A 15,495-nucleotide genomic window follows, 5' to 3' on the forward strand; every position below is an offset into this window, starting at 1 on the left:
GCGGTGACTTTTTTTAAATAAAGAAATATTTGCGTTCTTATGATTTACCCTAATATTTAATTTTGAGTACTATTTTTAATGAGTTCTAAATAATTCACTATTAGAAAATGGGAATCAAGTTGGGGTAAAGTGGGATTCGAACCACGGACCTTTGATCCGTGAGTCCTAAAACACTAGCCACAGGATCACTACTCGATTATTTAATAAACGTAATATCGATGCTTCAGAACAGCAGTTTCCATTTTTTTCCTATGGAACCTTAATTATTATTGGTCACTTTTTTGTGGAACCCCATCTCAATAGTAAAAATGTAAATTGGCAAAAATAAATCCCGTGAAACGTATTTTAATTAAAAATATGAAAATTAAAAACTAAATATTTAAACAGTTTTTCTGTTTTCTACGTCGATTTTCCCGCGCATCCCTAACTCACAAAGTTCATGTGACCCTTCAACAAACCCACAGTATTCCGCGAAACACCTTTTAGGAGTTTCTCGTCTAGACAAAGTGAGAACAATATAACAAAAGTTTTAGTTTCTCAGATTAGTTTAAAGTTTTATACTAAGGAGAAAGCAGAGCGGATAGAACGCCATACCACTATTTCCTGATACACTTTCTAAGCACGCCGATTAAAAAATCTCCATAAAACTAAATATCCTGTTACTAAAAATATGTATGTAGAACTGTTGATTTCCCAAATAAAATAAAATAAAATAAAATAAATATGGTTTAATAAAATGTTCACTTTTTGATACAGTATATTGATACAACATACAATTCATATATGTATGATCACAGTCCGGCTCAAGTGTGATTCGTACACATAAAGTAGATTGTCATCATTCCATGTCCGTTCCCAAGTAGGAGCATATGGTGTCCACAAGAAGCCTCCGGGCATATCTGTCGGCCGCCATCTTCCGTGCCTCCTTCCTGGGCCTCGATTATGATGGGAAGATAAGGATATCATACCTTCACGATGACGGTATAGTTGAAGATAAGTTCTCTTGGGCGATTACGAAGATACACTACCGACTCCCGATCGATCAATATGAAACAAGAGGAAGCGTACATCACGGTACACATATCAACGCACTGAAATAAAGTAGTTTCAGAATGACGTCGTTGTTGAAGATAAAATTCTCACGACCAATTATGAAGATGCACTACCGATCCTCCCCACTATCAAATTTTGATGTAATTACATATGTTAGTATCGACGGGTCTAGAACCCTTACATTTGTCTACGCATTAAAAGTGACAAATATTTTGTCCCACCGAGCAATTTTCACACTAATTACGATTTATTACAACGTTTGATCTTTTTGAGGTTAAAACTTTTTTTCTTCAAAGCCTATTAAAAATATGAAAGAGAAATAAGTAAATTTTGAATTCGAATTAAATTCCGACATAACTGTTAGTTTTGAAAACGAGCGGCTAAATGAAGTGGATAAACTATAGTCCTTAAAATGTAACATGATTAGAATGACAGTTGTCAGAAAAAGTGACGACATAACTTTGTAATAACGTCAAAGGAGTTATTTATATTGAAACACGTAAAATAATTTGTATCTGGCGTGTTAATTTATTTTTTTAATACAATGCTTGAAACATAATACAACATTAATAAATAAAATCAGCTTTAAAACTAAAAAAACCTAAACTCAACCTACTTATTAACGACGTTCTTACATTCATTACATCATTTTGCAAAAACGTTAGAGATGGGACAAATTGATCAATGTAAATTGACCGAGTAAAAAAATAATTCATTTGATGTTGTTTTTATGAAAAAGGTGTAAATGTCTCATTTTTTGGTGAATAATTGTGTTAAACACATTATAATAGGCTTGTTTTTGCGTTTTTTATATCAATTTTTTAAAACAGAGTTTCATGATTGTATGAAATAACTGATAAAATCGATCACTAATTTTATTTTATTTTATTTTATTAGGGAAATCAACAGTTCTACATACATATTTTTAGTAAACAAACAGATATAGTGTATAAACTCAGAACTAATAACAGATTTCCACATAGTATACAAAGTTAGTAAAGAAAATATATTACTTATCAAATAAATAAATACAATTTATACTTATAAAAATGTTATTTTCATGTACTCAATAATCAAAGATTTTAAAAATATTAATTTTAAGAACATTAAGTTACTGTAAATTGGGCGGGATAAGGACAAAAATGCTTGAAGAGAGGATAAGGAGGGGAGGGGAGATGTACATATTTATTATTATAATGTCTACTAAGTTACATAATACATTTTTAGTGTAAATTTTAAATCTGACAGAGTGATGTTTGTGTAATCTTTTTTTTTAAATTTTGTATTTTGTAATAAAAAGTTTGACAGCTGTCATACTAATAAAGCTATATTTAAAGGACTTTAGCTAGATGCCTGCCCTATCAACATATAAGAGCATGTAGCCGTAAAATATTACCATTGTTAAAAATAATTCTAATTATTATTTTTTTTTCATCTGTTTTAATATCTTTATGATTGCACGTATCGAGAGTCGGTTTCGTTATCGCTCAGTAGATAAATAAAGACAATCGTTAAATATACCGTCTTTCTAATTGTCAAAAGTCATATGAAAAATCAGGGTCAAATGAGCATTTTTTGCTGCAATTGAGATTTATTGGAGTTTATAATTACTTTGAAGTGGATACTTTTTATCACAGAAGCATCAAATTACGGGGTCATTTATTGGTTCTCTTTGATCATATGATGTCGGGAGAATAAATAACTGTATTCATTAAAAAAATACTACTTGAGGAGGTACGTGGAGGGTGAAATTTAGTTTTAAGTTCTTTTTTTTCCCTTAAATATTTCTTTCTTGCAATATGTAAATATAAAATTTTTATTTTTTATTTTTATCATGGATTGTTTAAATGATGGCGAGCAGATGTATGATTTGTATCATATATTTGCTTGCTATCTTATTTCAGTTTTTATGTACGTAATATTACTTGTTACTTTATTACTATTTGTTGCTATATTATTATTGTTAACATACCTATATGTAAATATTTTTCTGTCCCAAAATGAGTTTGTTGTTACTCCTGGGAGTACAAAAAAAATAAATTTTGTATGATTTAATAAATAAAAAAAAATAAAAAAATAAGTAGGTAGAACATACCGAGGAAGAAACAGATAGTACAGAAGTTAAGTATACTGTCTCAATATGTTTAGATGAAGATAGCGTTCATAATTGAGGCCCAGGTCAGGTTCGACATGAACTGCCGACAAATAGTCAACAGCGGACGTCCAGGACGTCGAGAACTTGATACCTTTTAAAACAGGTGAGCGTGCTTAAGGTTTTTAGAAGGTATTCGCAGTATATAGTCCAGCCAACCGTATAGCCTCCGTTTGATGATAGTTGTCACCGTAGTTTGCTGCGTCCGTTTCTTATACCTTCGCTCTTTACAAATTCAAACCACCAAATATTTGAGATTCTTCTGAGAAATATTTTCTCAAAACTAAGTATTTTGCTGTTTTGTTTGATACGATTCGCATCCGTAAAAGAAAATAGGTGTTAGGTACGCAGTTTTGCGAATATGGTTCCCAAAAAAAATGTTTAAAATAATCACGAAACGGAGGGTTAATTTTCTGCTCTGGGATATTCTATTATTCCTATTTTTCTGCATTCTGAAGCCCTGGTTAATGGCTTTTGTGATCTCAATGTGTTCTGACATTATAATGGTTTGATACGCATGTTTCTAAGGGGGCATAACAACAACCATGAAACAGAGAGTCAATCATCTGTTCTTAGAAACTCTTTATCGTTCCTACCTTTCGTCGTCCTGAAGCCCTGGTTGATGGCCTTCGTGGTTCTGACGGCGGCGCGGTAGATCCTCCAGTAGAAAAACAGCATGACCAGCATGGGGATAAAGAAGGAGCCCATGGCGGAGTAGACTACGTAGCCGGCGTCGTTTGTCAGCTCGCACGTCCAAGGGCACGCGGGAGGGCCGCCGACACTAGCGTTGACGGCCAACGTCACGTTGCGAGCCCTCGATGGGTCTGGAGCAACCTAGAAATAACGAAACCTATTATTTATTTTTATATTGATAAATTAAATTATTAATAAAAATATGATGGTAAGATGAACCACTCCTGGAATTATAAATTAATACAGCAGAAATCAACTCTTGTGTGGCTGTGATGCTACATTAGTCTACATACTGAATTACTTGATAAGTTTGAACGATTGGAGAATGTTTGTATATGATAAATCTTTGATCTTCGCAAATTCTACCACATGATCGAATATCGCTCGCAACTACACTGGCTCAGTATCGGGCATAGAAGAAACATTCACATTCTATCACTTCTTCACAATATTTTAAATAATCCCACTTCGCCTGTTTACCTGAGAGAGTTCTTCCAACCTCTATCACAACACATACTATCTCTTCGTTCTAGTGACGAGAGTACCTTTTTAATACTCTTTCATCGCTCTAATTTTCTAGCCTCCTCTTTCACAGTAGTAGCTGCTCGATTGTGGAATAATCTAGCTACTAATGTTAGAGACGCCCCTTCTTTATTTACATTTCAGTCAAGATTAAAATGTCACTATCTCAATATTTAAATTGTTCCTTTATCCTTTTTTTTTCCTTCCCATCCCTTCTCCTCTCTTTATAGTATGGTGTTAATTTTTTTTAATATGTTTTTTATGTTAATATTTTTTTTAGGATATTTTAGTCATTTATATTTTTAAATTAACCTAAATAAGTAGCATTAAGTCGTCGTATAATAGAAAGTTAAATTTTGGCACTTGATCGTCACAAATAAACGCTCCTCAAGATTGAAATGTCACTATCTAAATATTTAAGTTGTTCTTTTATCCTTCTTCTCTCCTTTCAATCTCTTCTCCTCTGTTCAGAATATAGTGTTAATTTTTTTAATGTATTTTTATTTTCTTAATATTTGTTTTTAATTTTTGTCTAAAATTGTAAGATTCTATATGTCCATATACTTGTAATTTTCTCAAACTGAACGGTTTGTGTAGGTAGGAAGAAACTGCCTTAAGGCAATATGCCCGCCCTTATGTGTATATAAAGTATTAAATAAATAAAATTATATTTTTTTAAACATATCTATTAAAAGTAATTGTATTAACGTAAAATGGTCATATTGTCAATGTGAGTCCTTCAGCTTCCAGGATGTTGGGATTTGTGAAACATTATTCTAAACACTTCGCAGAATTGAATACCATCAAACTTGCGTATACTACTTTAGTACGTAGCATTCTAGAGAGTGGTGCGATGGAGTTGGGGCTGAAGAAGCCACTTACTCACTAATGGTTGAGAAAACCCAGAAGAAGTTTCTTCATTACTTTTACATGAGAGGGTATGAATACTATACATTGCAGTACCCAGCATTGTTTCTTTAAGGTATGCTTGGTATTACAATTTTGTTGGCCAGAAAGAGCATCGTTGCGCTTACGACGTCCTTAAAATTTCTGAACGGGTTAACTTACAATCCCAAGATTTTGGAAGGCATTAGATTATATGTATAGAGCAACTATTTAAGGGTTAGGCAAACACAGACCATTGGTTTTTCCAGAATGCAGGACAAATTTACTGTTTATGATACCTGTGGGGAAAATGATTGATCAGTTAAACAGTCTACCTAGAGAAGTGGCTATTTTTCATACTGGGATAACCAGTTTCAGATTCTTCCTCTCTTGCTATGTATCATAATTGATACCCCCCTGAATTTATTTGAAAATAAATTAAGACTCATTCTTTCTTGCTGGAATACGCTCCCACTTGCTATTTAAAGATGCTCACGCTTACACACACCTAAACACTAACTCTCACACAAATACACACTTTTGTTGCACCAAAATTTAATATATATGATTTTTATTTAGAAACTTCGCTAGTATGTCTTTAAACTGAATTTTTTAAATGTTATTTATCATTGCCGACTGTTTTTTTCTGTAAAATAAATAATGCATAAATAATCTATATGGGTGACTTATTCGTATTGGTTTACTATTGTTTTTGTGGATCGTATAATCTATTGTGGTTTTTTTTTATTATGCTTTTGAATTTACCCAATTATATTAAAAAACATTTAAGACTCACCCCTTCCTAGACTCCATACCAAATAATGTTTATTTTTTATTTTAAATTTACCTTGTTTATTTTTAATTTACTTTGTTTTAATTTACTTTGTATAAACAATACAAACAATAAAAAAAAGTGAAACGAACTCCCTCTCTAAACACAAGTATCTACTTTATTAGAGAGGTAGAAACGTTATATATAAGATGTTCTGTATATTTACCTATTTATTATAGAAAAAAAAATTATTTAATAAAAAATAAAAAAAATAAAAAATATATATATAATTTACGTACATTGCAATTGGCAGTAGTGCTGCATTGTACATTTAAATAAACTTATTAATTTTTCTCTTTTTTAAATGATGTAGTTTTATTGTTGTTATCTTCAAATGAACATTTTCACACCGGATTCAGAAAGTAAAATTTGTATGACTACGCTGGATTTTAATATAAAAAATCCTTACAACGCGAATAATGCAGGTGTGTTATACCAATACAGCAATAAATTTAACATAAAAAAGAGCACGAAGATAGAACTCATAACAAAAAAGATAGAGACGCTGTTTTGTAGCCGGTGTGCATGTGAAACAGATTCAGTCGGTTATTGACAGTGATGAGCGACGCACGTATGTGAGATGACCGACGTATTTGTGATTTCAAATTTATTTTCCTATAACAGGGCTAAACTAAAGTTTATTTTATAAATTATTGAAAGAGTATTTTTCATTTTTTTTTTTTTTTTTGCACCACAACAGGCCAGGATGCCCAATTACAGTGGTGAATTACATTACAGAACAACCAGGCTTGAGAAAAATCACATTTTTAATTTTTGTGTTCTCACCGGGAATCGAACCCGGAACCTTCCGTGCGTGAGTCAAGCGTCTTGACCACTACACCACGGAGGCCGCCAGTATTATTAAAGTATTATTAAACAGAATGTCTCTTTTTTTTTAAAATGTCTGAATTTTAGAATATTCCGTCGTCTGCTTGTAGGAACGCGATGCTACATCACCGCACGCAAAGGATTTATTTACTACAGTTTTTAAAGTGTATTTTTTAAATACTGCACCCTTTTAAAAAATTAAACAAGATCAAAAATAAAAAAAAAACAAAATAAATCTTTAATTTTAATTTATATCTACAAAAACATTGTATAATACTAAACACTTCAGTATTATTTTTCATTGGAAATAATCTTAGATATATATTTTTGCAGATATAAAATACAAAAAACTTATCATTTTTTGAGAAAAAAATACAAAATAAGATACCGTAAAGCGAATGGAAATTTCAAAGAATAGCTTTCTAAATTCTACCTTTGAAGACAAATGAGCGTGCTTTGTGTTTTGAGAACAAAATAAAAAGCGGAAGTTCCAATACATCCTCTTTCAGAACAAAGCGGATTCGGAAATAATGATGCGAGTCTTGGACTTCCTCGAGCATCCTCGTCTCCGTGGCATATCTTCATCAGACAGGATATCCGGCTATTGTGAGGAAATAAATAACGCGCGAAAAAAGTTTTTTAAAGAAAGCAATCTAGACTTGAGTTTCTATGCTAAATTGTCATTTTTATAATTAATACTTATTTATTTATTTTTTTATTAATTACATCATACATACATTTGTTAAGGACAGAGACACAGTTTATAGCGACACAATCAGGAACGACCCATGTCTGTGAACTTGCTCCGACTCGCTAGGAAAATCCGTGTTGAGTCGGGGCACTTGTAATGCATTCATAACCACATTCACACACATATATACATATATATTCGCACATACATATTTATACTATATTTTATACATTCATATACATATATATTAAGTTTATACACATCATTGATACTTTATACATTATTACATTTTACATTTATAAATACATTTTAATAATTTTGATTTGATCACACCACATTTGATCGCTGAAATCCATTCCCGTTCGAGCAAACCAGTTACTCAAACCAGATTTGAATTTCGAAAATGACTCAGATTCCTTTGTTACCTGATCTAGTAAACTAAAAATTGTCTGTTAATAGGCGACATAAACTTTATTTTTCATCATTGAAACTCAAAAAAAAAACGAGAAGTTTTTAAAATAATGGAGTATCCGTAAATAACCAAATATATAGAATAAGTATTTTTAGGCATTTATAAAACTTATGATATGTGATATTATCATTTTTATAATGAAAAAAATAGAACCTTGTGAAACCATGCAAATGAAAAATACAATTTTGTGTGTGAAATAGAACTAGAATTCCGGTCAAGCGTTCTTGGCTCGATAACTACTCTCAGGTAAAAATCCAGGAAAAGAAAATCGAGTGGAGATAAGTTCGCCCTACAGTGTAATGGTTGGTTTACCAAAATTGAGGTTCCGGTTCAATTCCTAAATATGTGAACATGAAATATTGATTTGAAAGGTGGTACTGTAATATTTCTTTTCTCATAGACTAGCGCCTGAAGCGTAAGATTGATCCCCTTATTTTCATGTAACAGACGATCAATATACACTGCATTTGGTGTACTAAAAAAGTGACCTTTGCACCATTGGGTGCGGATAAGGACGTGATGATAATGATGAAAACTATGTGGCTATTTTTAGTATGTCGTAGAAAAATAAAAAATAATTTCTGGCCGAGGGGGGTTCGAACCTCGAACCTCTTGATATAGTCCGCCACATTACCATGGGAACACTAGCCTATTTTGGTATTTTTAAAGATTAACAGATATTTCTACTATGATTACCTAACCTTTAACATACCTTGTGAAAAAACTCCGTCGAGTCACCGCGTGGTAACTCAAGGTTAGGAAACTATCGCCCGGTAACCACTTTCCTTTTTAACTTATTAAAATTATATGTCATTAGCCCAAAGCAACAGTGAGGTAAACTCTAAATTTCCAGATCCACATGCAGATATGTTAAAAAATGAAATAAATATATTTCATTTTTTTATTTTATTTTATTTAGAAAACATACAGTCATACAAAATAAGTACTAGGAACAACAATTTTTTAACATAAAAAGACCAATTAAGTTTTCATAAATTAAAAAGATATAAACATTAAATGTGACAAAAAATAAAAAATAAATAAGAATTTTAAGTGAGAAAAGGATAATTGTTGACATTTGCGTTTTCCATGGAGGTAATAAATTAAAATAAATAAAAATACCGAATGTACACTCCGAGCCATCCACGCACACACATTAACGCACATATAAAACATACACAAACATATACATTACATGTGGCACATATACAAAGCATAAACCACTCAAGATGTACATTCAGCAACTATCCCAAATAATCGACCCCATGAAGAAATTTTCTGTACAAATGCAACGTGCAGTTAAAAATGTCTACATCAATACTGAGTCCGTTATAATTTCTACAGGTACGTCTAATGAATGAATTCGAGGTTTAATTGTTTTTACAAGTTGGTACATAAAAAAGGAAATTTAATCTAGTATAGCGAAGAGGACAACGGAAACCAATATTTTGTAAAAGATACGGCGAATCAACTATGTTATTGAGAATTTTGAAAAGAAAAATTAAATCATATCTAAGGCGCCTTTTTTGTAGTGATTCTATATTAAAATTGATCAAAGATGAAAGTTATGTTTTCAATTAGTAAAATACTTAAATTATATATTTAACACAAGTCACATTCATAATCTACTTCAAATAATTTAATTCAGCCAGACCTTATACACACACCAAAGTCCACTTATGTCAGAACATATTATTCAAAGATATCCCACTGTTGCTTTGGCCAAGCGATGTGTGTGTTGCTTAGTGACCGAATCAGCTTATATTTCTTTCTCTTTAATAAATAAATGGTTTATACACTTGTCTCAGGGAACTCGATATTTTGTCATTTTCGGAGATCCTGATGTAATTTTTTTTTTATTGAAAATTATCAAACATTCTTAAAAATGTGATATTTTTTTTTTTATGTGTTAAAGTTCACTTAAAGATTACCAAAAAAGTCGTGGCAATTTTCATAGCAGTGTCCGAGATATGCATTGATTTAGTATAGTTTGCAACGCCAGTTACATCATATGAACAAGCGGGTTAGTACCTTTAAATTTATTTCGACAGAGAGGGAAAACATTTTTGAGAAGGGAAATGGAAGTCTAGGCATTTACAGGGCTTATGACCTGTCATTGGCTGGTTTAATTGGCCATTTTACACACTGTGTAACATTCACCATTCTGCCCATGTTTGAACATCCACATTTCCTCAACTGTTCCATCTGTTGACTTAAAGTGAAGTAAAAGAGCTGAAACCTTTATCACGTGGGTGAGATTCATCCTGTAAATGCCTAGACTTCCATATTCCCTTCTCAAAAGTGTTTTCTCTCTCTGTTGAAATAAATTTAAATATGAACAACTCCCTACGAAGGAAACCCAGCCAGTCTGCAAACATTTGGACATAATCAAACATTGTTAAATTACTACCTGGTAAAAGAAGAAGTATAAAAATTGGAAAATTGTTTTCATTTAAATATGAACAACTCCCTAGGGAGGAAACCCAGCCAGTCTGCAAACATTTGGACATAATCAAACATTGTTAAATTACTACCTGGTAAAAGAAGAAGTATAAAAATAGGAAAATTGTTTTCATTTAAATATGAACAACTCCCTAGGGAGGAAACCCAGCCAGTCTGCAAGCATTTGGACATAATCAAACATTGTTGGGTTAGTACCTATTAGAAAAGTTTTTCAATCTTTTACACAGTGCATGTTCTACTTATATTTAATATAATCATTTTTATTCAATTTTGAATTCCCGAAAAAAAGGTAATTGCATTGGGCACGCCCCTAATACGTCACGATTCATGTTCATTTTCAACATTGTTCCAAACCATTCGAATGTTTAGAGAACATCGTCACAAATCGTCACGAGCAAGACGTCACAACTATCAATACCCAACATGGCGCGTTTTTCTAGTGGCTTATTTTTTAAAAATATTTCCTTTTTAAAGTTATATCGAAAACATTTCTCCACAATATCCATATTGATTTTGAAAATTCCATTTATTATTAAAAATACATTTCATGAATTTCTATCGGTATTCATAGTACGTGATATTTCCCTTTTTTTACTAAATATCAAGAAACATCAATATTATTTCTTCGTCTCTTTTAAGATATTAATCGACTTTATCATTTAATTAAAATTACCCAAATTAACCCTGCAATAGTCACGCGGGGTAAATATTTATGTCACTCACTCCCATAAAAAATATAATATCTACAAACCAACAGACAAGTAACTTGGAACTCAATCTACTTAAAATACTCTTAGAATATTAGTGTTCCCTGGTCAGAGTATGTCGTGCTCTGCAGATACTTGGACGTGTCAGGAGGATCTCTCCAAGTTCGTTGTGTACATATTACATATGTAACGCGTGCCACGCAAATTTTCCTCGAGGTAGGACTGTAGGATTTTGCTGTGGTTAAGGGTTAGAGCTCCTACCCCAGTTGGAGATTGCTAAAATACATGAGGTTGATATTATACTATTTTTTACAACGCGTAAAAAAACATTCCGATTTCCTGTTTCACTGAAATTCCTCATTTAAGATGACAAAAAAAAACTGCTCTAATTTCAATAAAGTAAAATATTGAGCACAGCGTTTCATTTTAATATTCCTAAATCAAATTTGGTTATATATTAAGTATCCCGCGTGACCACTCGCATCACATATTAAGGCGCGACCACTGTAGGGTTAATAGCCGTTTCGGCACTTCTTTTTCGTAAATTGGAAGCAATCAATCAATTTTTAACAAATTGAATGTCCTTTAATAATGGCGAAATAAACTCTCGAAATAAATTACTATAAACCCTTCTTGGGTCCATGGCGAAAAATGATTTATATATTATTGCTCCCAGCTCTAATTCTAAAGGGTTTCTTTTTGAAATATGAACTAAACCTCCCTCACGCTAAAGTGCCTATTTTTTGTTTTACGGGAAAGATAAAGGCTTTGAATTTGACTCACTAAAAACCCTTTGCTGTATCGAATTACTAAAAATACTCTTTTCGTTTGAATAAGTTTTTGGACCGTGGCTAATGTGTTAATCGAGAATATGTATTTATTTATTGAAATATTGACGTTTTTTTGTAGATATTTCTTACTAATAAAGTTTCATGGTTAAGTTTTTGAAAAATGAGCGCTTTCGCCCGAGTCAGCTAGTTTATCTAGAACGCAGAGTTCCCTTAGATATTCTGGAGCAAAGTTGTGCAGTGACCTATACATAAGCCAATAGAGTTTGTATTCCACCCTCTGTGGAAAACGTAGCCAGTGTGATTCCCAGATAAAGTAGTGGGGTGATATGACTGAACTTAGAAGTTCCAAAAATAAGTCTCGCTGCGGCATTCAATAAATACTGTAGGCGAGTCATTTTATTCATTGGTACACCTGTGGAGACACCATTACAATAATCGACTCTAGACAGGGGTAGGAATATAAAAGTCTGGGCATCTGCAGGGCTTACGACCTGCAATTGGCTGGTTTGAGTGGCCATTTTAGAAACTAACATTTGCCTCTTATCATCTCTGTTGTAATATGTTAATATTGACAGCTCCCTAGGTGGTTGAATCCAGTTCTCGTTAACAAAAATTTGAACAAACTCAAAACATTGTTGCTTATTATTTTGCCATTAAAACGCATTGGCATTTAAAAAAAAAAACTTTTGACATATTTCATTATTATTTTTAAATTTACAACATTCCCAGTCTCAGCGTTGGTCTTTCATTTTTCGAAGTGACAAAAAATTCGAGCTTATTAATTAATTTATGTAATAAAAAAATTCACGGTCTTTATTGGGGAACGCGGTTGAAGAACGGTAGAACTTGTTGCTAAAATAATGACTGAAGTTCTTTAATATTGTTTTATAAAAGTCACACTTATTTCTGCGACTGAGGACAAGTTGCACTAAAGAAGTTGTTCTTTAGAATTTGATTTAACTTTAAAACCCGTAGAGGTATTCTCTTATGATAGAACTGAAGCACTCTCTTATGAATGAAAAAATCCAAAAGAAGTTTCTGAGATATCTCTACACGGGAGTGTGCGAGTATTATCCTCGGCTCTACTCGACCGAGTTTCTCCAGGGTATGCTTGGCCACAACAGTTTAGAGTCTAGAAGGAATCTGTGTTTGACTACACACTTTTATCAATTGTTGCGCGGTATGGTAGATAATTTTTAGATTATGATAAGCATTGGTTTGTATGTTTCTGATAATTATCTTAGTTAGCGTCAACATAGATTGTTTCATATTTCGATATACAGGACCAACATGCCGTTGGAAGAACTACCACTGTGCAGAACAACATTGCTTTTAATGTTATCTATTCGCAGGATTCTCCCACTTCATTGACAATCGAATCCAATACATTCGTAAAATGCAACTCTGAGTATTTCACATGAAATCGGAGGGCATCGTTCTACAGTACATTCACATCGTCCCTACCATGAAAAAATGAACTACAAAGAAACGTCGCCTACAAAAAGACCACAGGACGCAGCTTGCGCCAGTCAGCTCGTTCAGTCAGCCCAACAAGATCAGTACAGTTCCTCAGCTCCAGCATGTAGTTCAAGTGCAGTCTCTTCAACCCATCATCGCCGCTACGCTCGCGCTACCCAACCAAGTGCTGTATCTTATTCGCCATGCAATAAATACGTATTAAACACCAACCTCGTGTCTTCTCTGTCAATCTCTAACTGGGGTAGGAACTCCAACTAACATCCAACAACTTAATCCTACAAGAGTCACTTTTTTATGTATTATTTTCTTTTTATAATATGTTTGTCTCGAATTTAAGTTTGTAATGTACCTGTTATTTGAAATAAATGATTTGAATTGAAGGTCATTGTATAGTATTTTTTACTGTCCTGCATTTGATTTTGCGTTTTTAAATGTGGTAGTGTTGTTGTTGCCTGATTTAATATGTTATGTCATCATTTCGCATGTTTTCCCGGTAATTTTTTTTTAAATATAAAAAGTGTTAAATTAAATAATTATTCCGTCTTCGCTTAAATGGGAAAATTGGGTAGTTTATAAAGTAAAAACTGCTTTTGGCGTATTTTTACTTAGCAGTGAATGAGTTTGAGTCGTCACACTTACAAGTGAAACATTTATTTGGCTAAATTCGTAGAAGCCAAGCGAAAACAGCCAAGATAAAAAAACATTTAGAGCGTATAATTTTTTTTAGCGCCCAGTGAATATTATTTGGTTTGTCACGCTTTAAGGTCAAATGCATTCATTTAAACACGCGGACATTCTTATTGCGGGAACTATGCGCCGTTCATACTTCCGGCGTTCGGATTGTACCAATTTTTCCCATTAATTATAATCCTAGCGTGGCGGCCAAAAAATGAATTATTTTGGTATTTGATATCGTCAAATAATTGTTTGTCATCGATACTTGAAGGGATTGAATTTCAACTATGCCCTATGCACCACAAGGTGCGGAAAAGCACATTATTTAATCACATTTAAGGTATAAAGCAGCTTGTCTGTCACATACCGCACTCTGAATCTGAGTCTCTTTGGTGGTGGCACATACATGAACAAAATGTACAATAAATGGATGCTCCTTGCCAAACGAAAAAAGCTCCCTGCTGGCAGCCATGGCGTGTTTATGCTGAAAGAAGGTAATTCAGAAGCACATAATATGTACTTCAATAGATTAAAGAAATGATGGAAGTAAGTTCTAGACTAACTGGGATTAAATGCGCCGAAACGATTAAACGGTTGAAAAGCCTGTAAATTATTTTTCAAAGCAACCAGAGTTGTATATCCGACAAGACTAAAAGAAAGGCTATGGATTAAATGGCAAGAATTTCAATTTGGTATTCATAGAGAGAGAGAATGCGACAAGATCACAGGATGTGTTGAAAAGAAAAGAAAAGATGTGTGAAAAAAATATTACCATTACGAAAATCAAATAATTTTTCATGAATTTAATCATGACCTGATAAATAAACATTGGATTGTCCCGTAATCAGAGATAACTTAAGGAGATTTTAAGCTCCGATGAATTGAGGGGTATAAAACACATTCTCTGAAGCGAAGGATTCCCATCGCAATTGCAAAACATCAATAAAAGCATTTCAAGACAATTGTTTATATCCAAATGTGACATTCCATCAGTTGGTGCAGACATACGCCACTTATAAAAGAGGAATCCTTTGTTTTTAAGTGGGAATTCGCGGATCGTCACTGGACTTCCAGGTCCTAAGAAGACAAACTCGTTAGAACTAGAAGTGCTACCGTCGAGTAAGTCCAATATGGTCTAGCAAGAGCCAGAAGAGGTTGCCTTTGTCCGTTTTCAACCTCTGCGATTGGTTTGCTACAAAAACATGTATTTTTTCCATTTTTATGGTCTCTAGCGGCTTTTTAATTGACGATA

General features: G+C 32.9%; 1 protein-coding gene across 1 annotated transcript in view; it reads right to left on the bottom strand.

The window, feature by feature from the left end:
- Positions 1–3,763: 3,763 nt before the first annotated feature.
- The window catches only part of LOC148285727 (octopamine receptor Oamb-like), a 111,573-nt gene continuing 99,841 nt past the window's right edge, over positions 3,764–15,495 (bottom strand). Inside the window, exon 3 of the mRNA XM_088233387.1 lies at positions 3,764–4,039. Within this exon, the coding sequence (XP_088089513.1) occupies positions 3,764–4,039 (276 nt within the window). The remainder of the gene's footprint in view (positions 4,040–15,495) is intronic.

The sequence above is a fragment of the Micrasema longulum genome, unplaced genomic scaffold (genome assembly GCF_059751315.1).
Source record: "Micrasema longulum isolate JH-2025_06_02 unplaced genomic scaffold, ASM5975131v1 h1tg000009l, whole genome shotgun sequence".
Taxonomy (NCBI): domain Eukaryota; kingdom Metazoa; phylum Arthropoda; class Insecta; order Trichoptera; family Brachycentridae; genus Micrasema; species Micrasema longulum.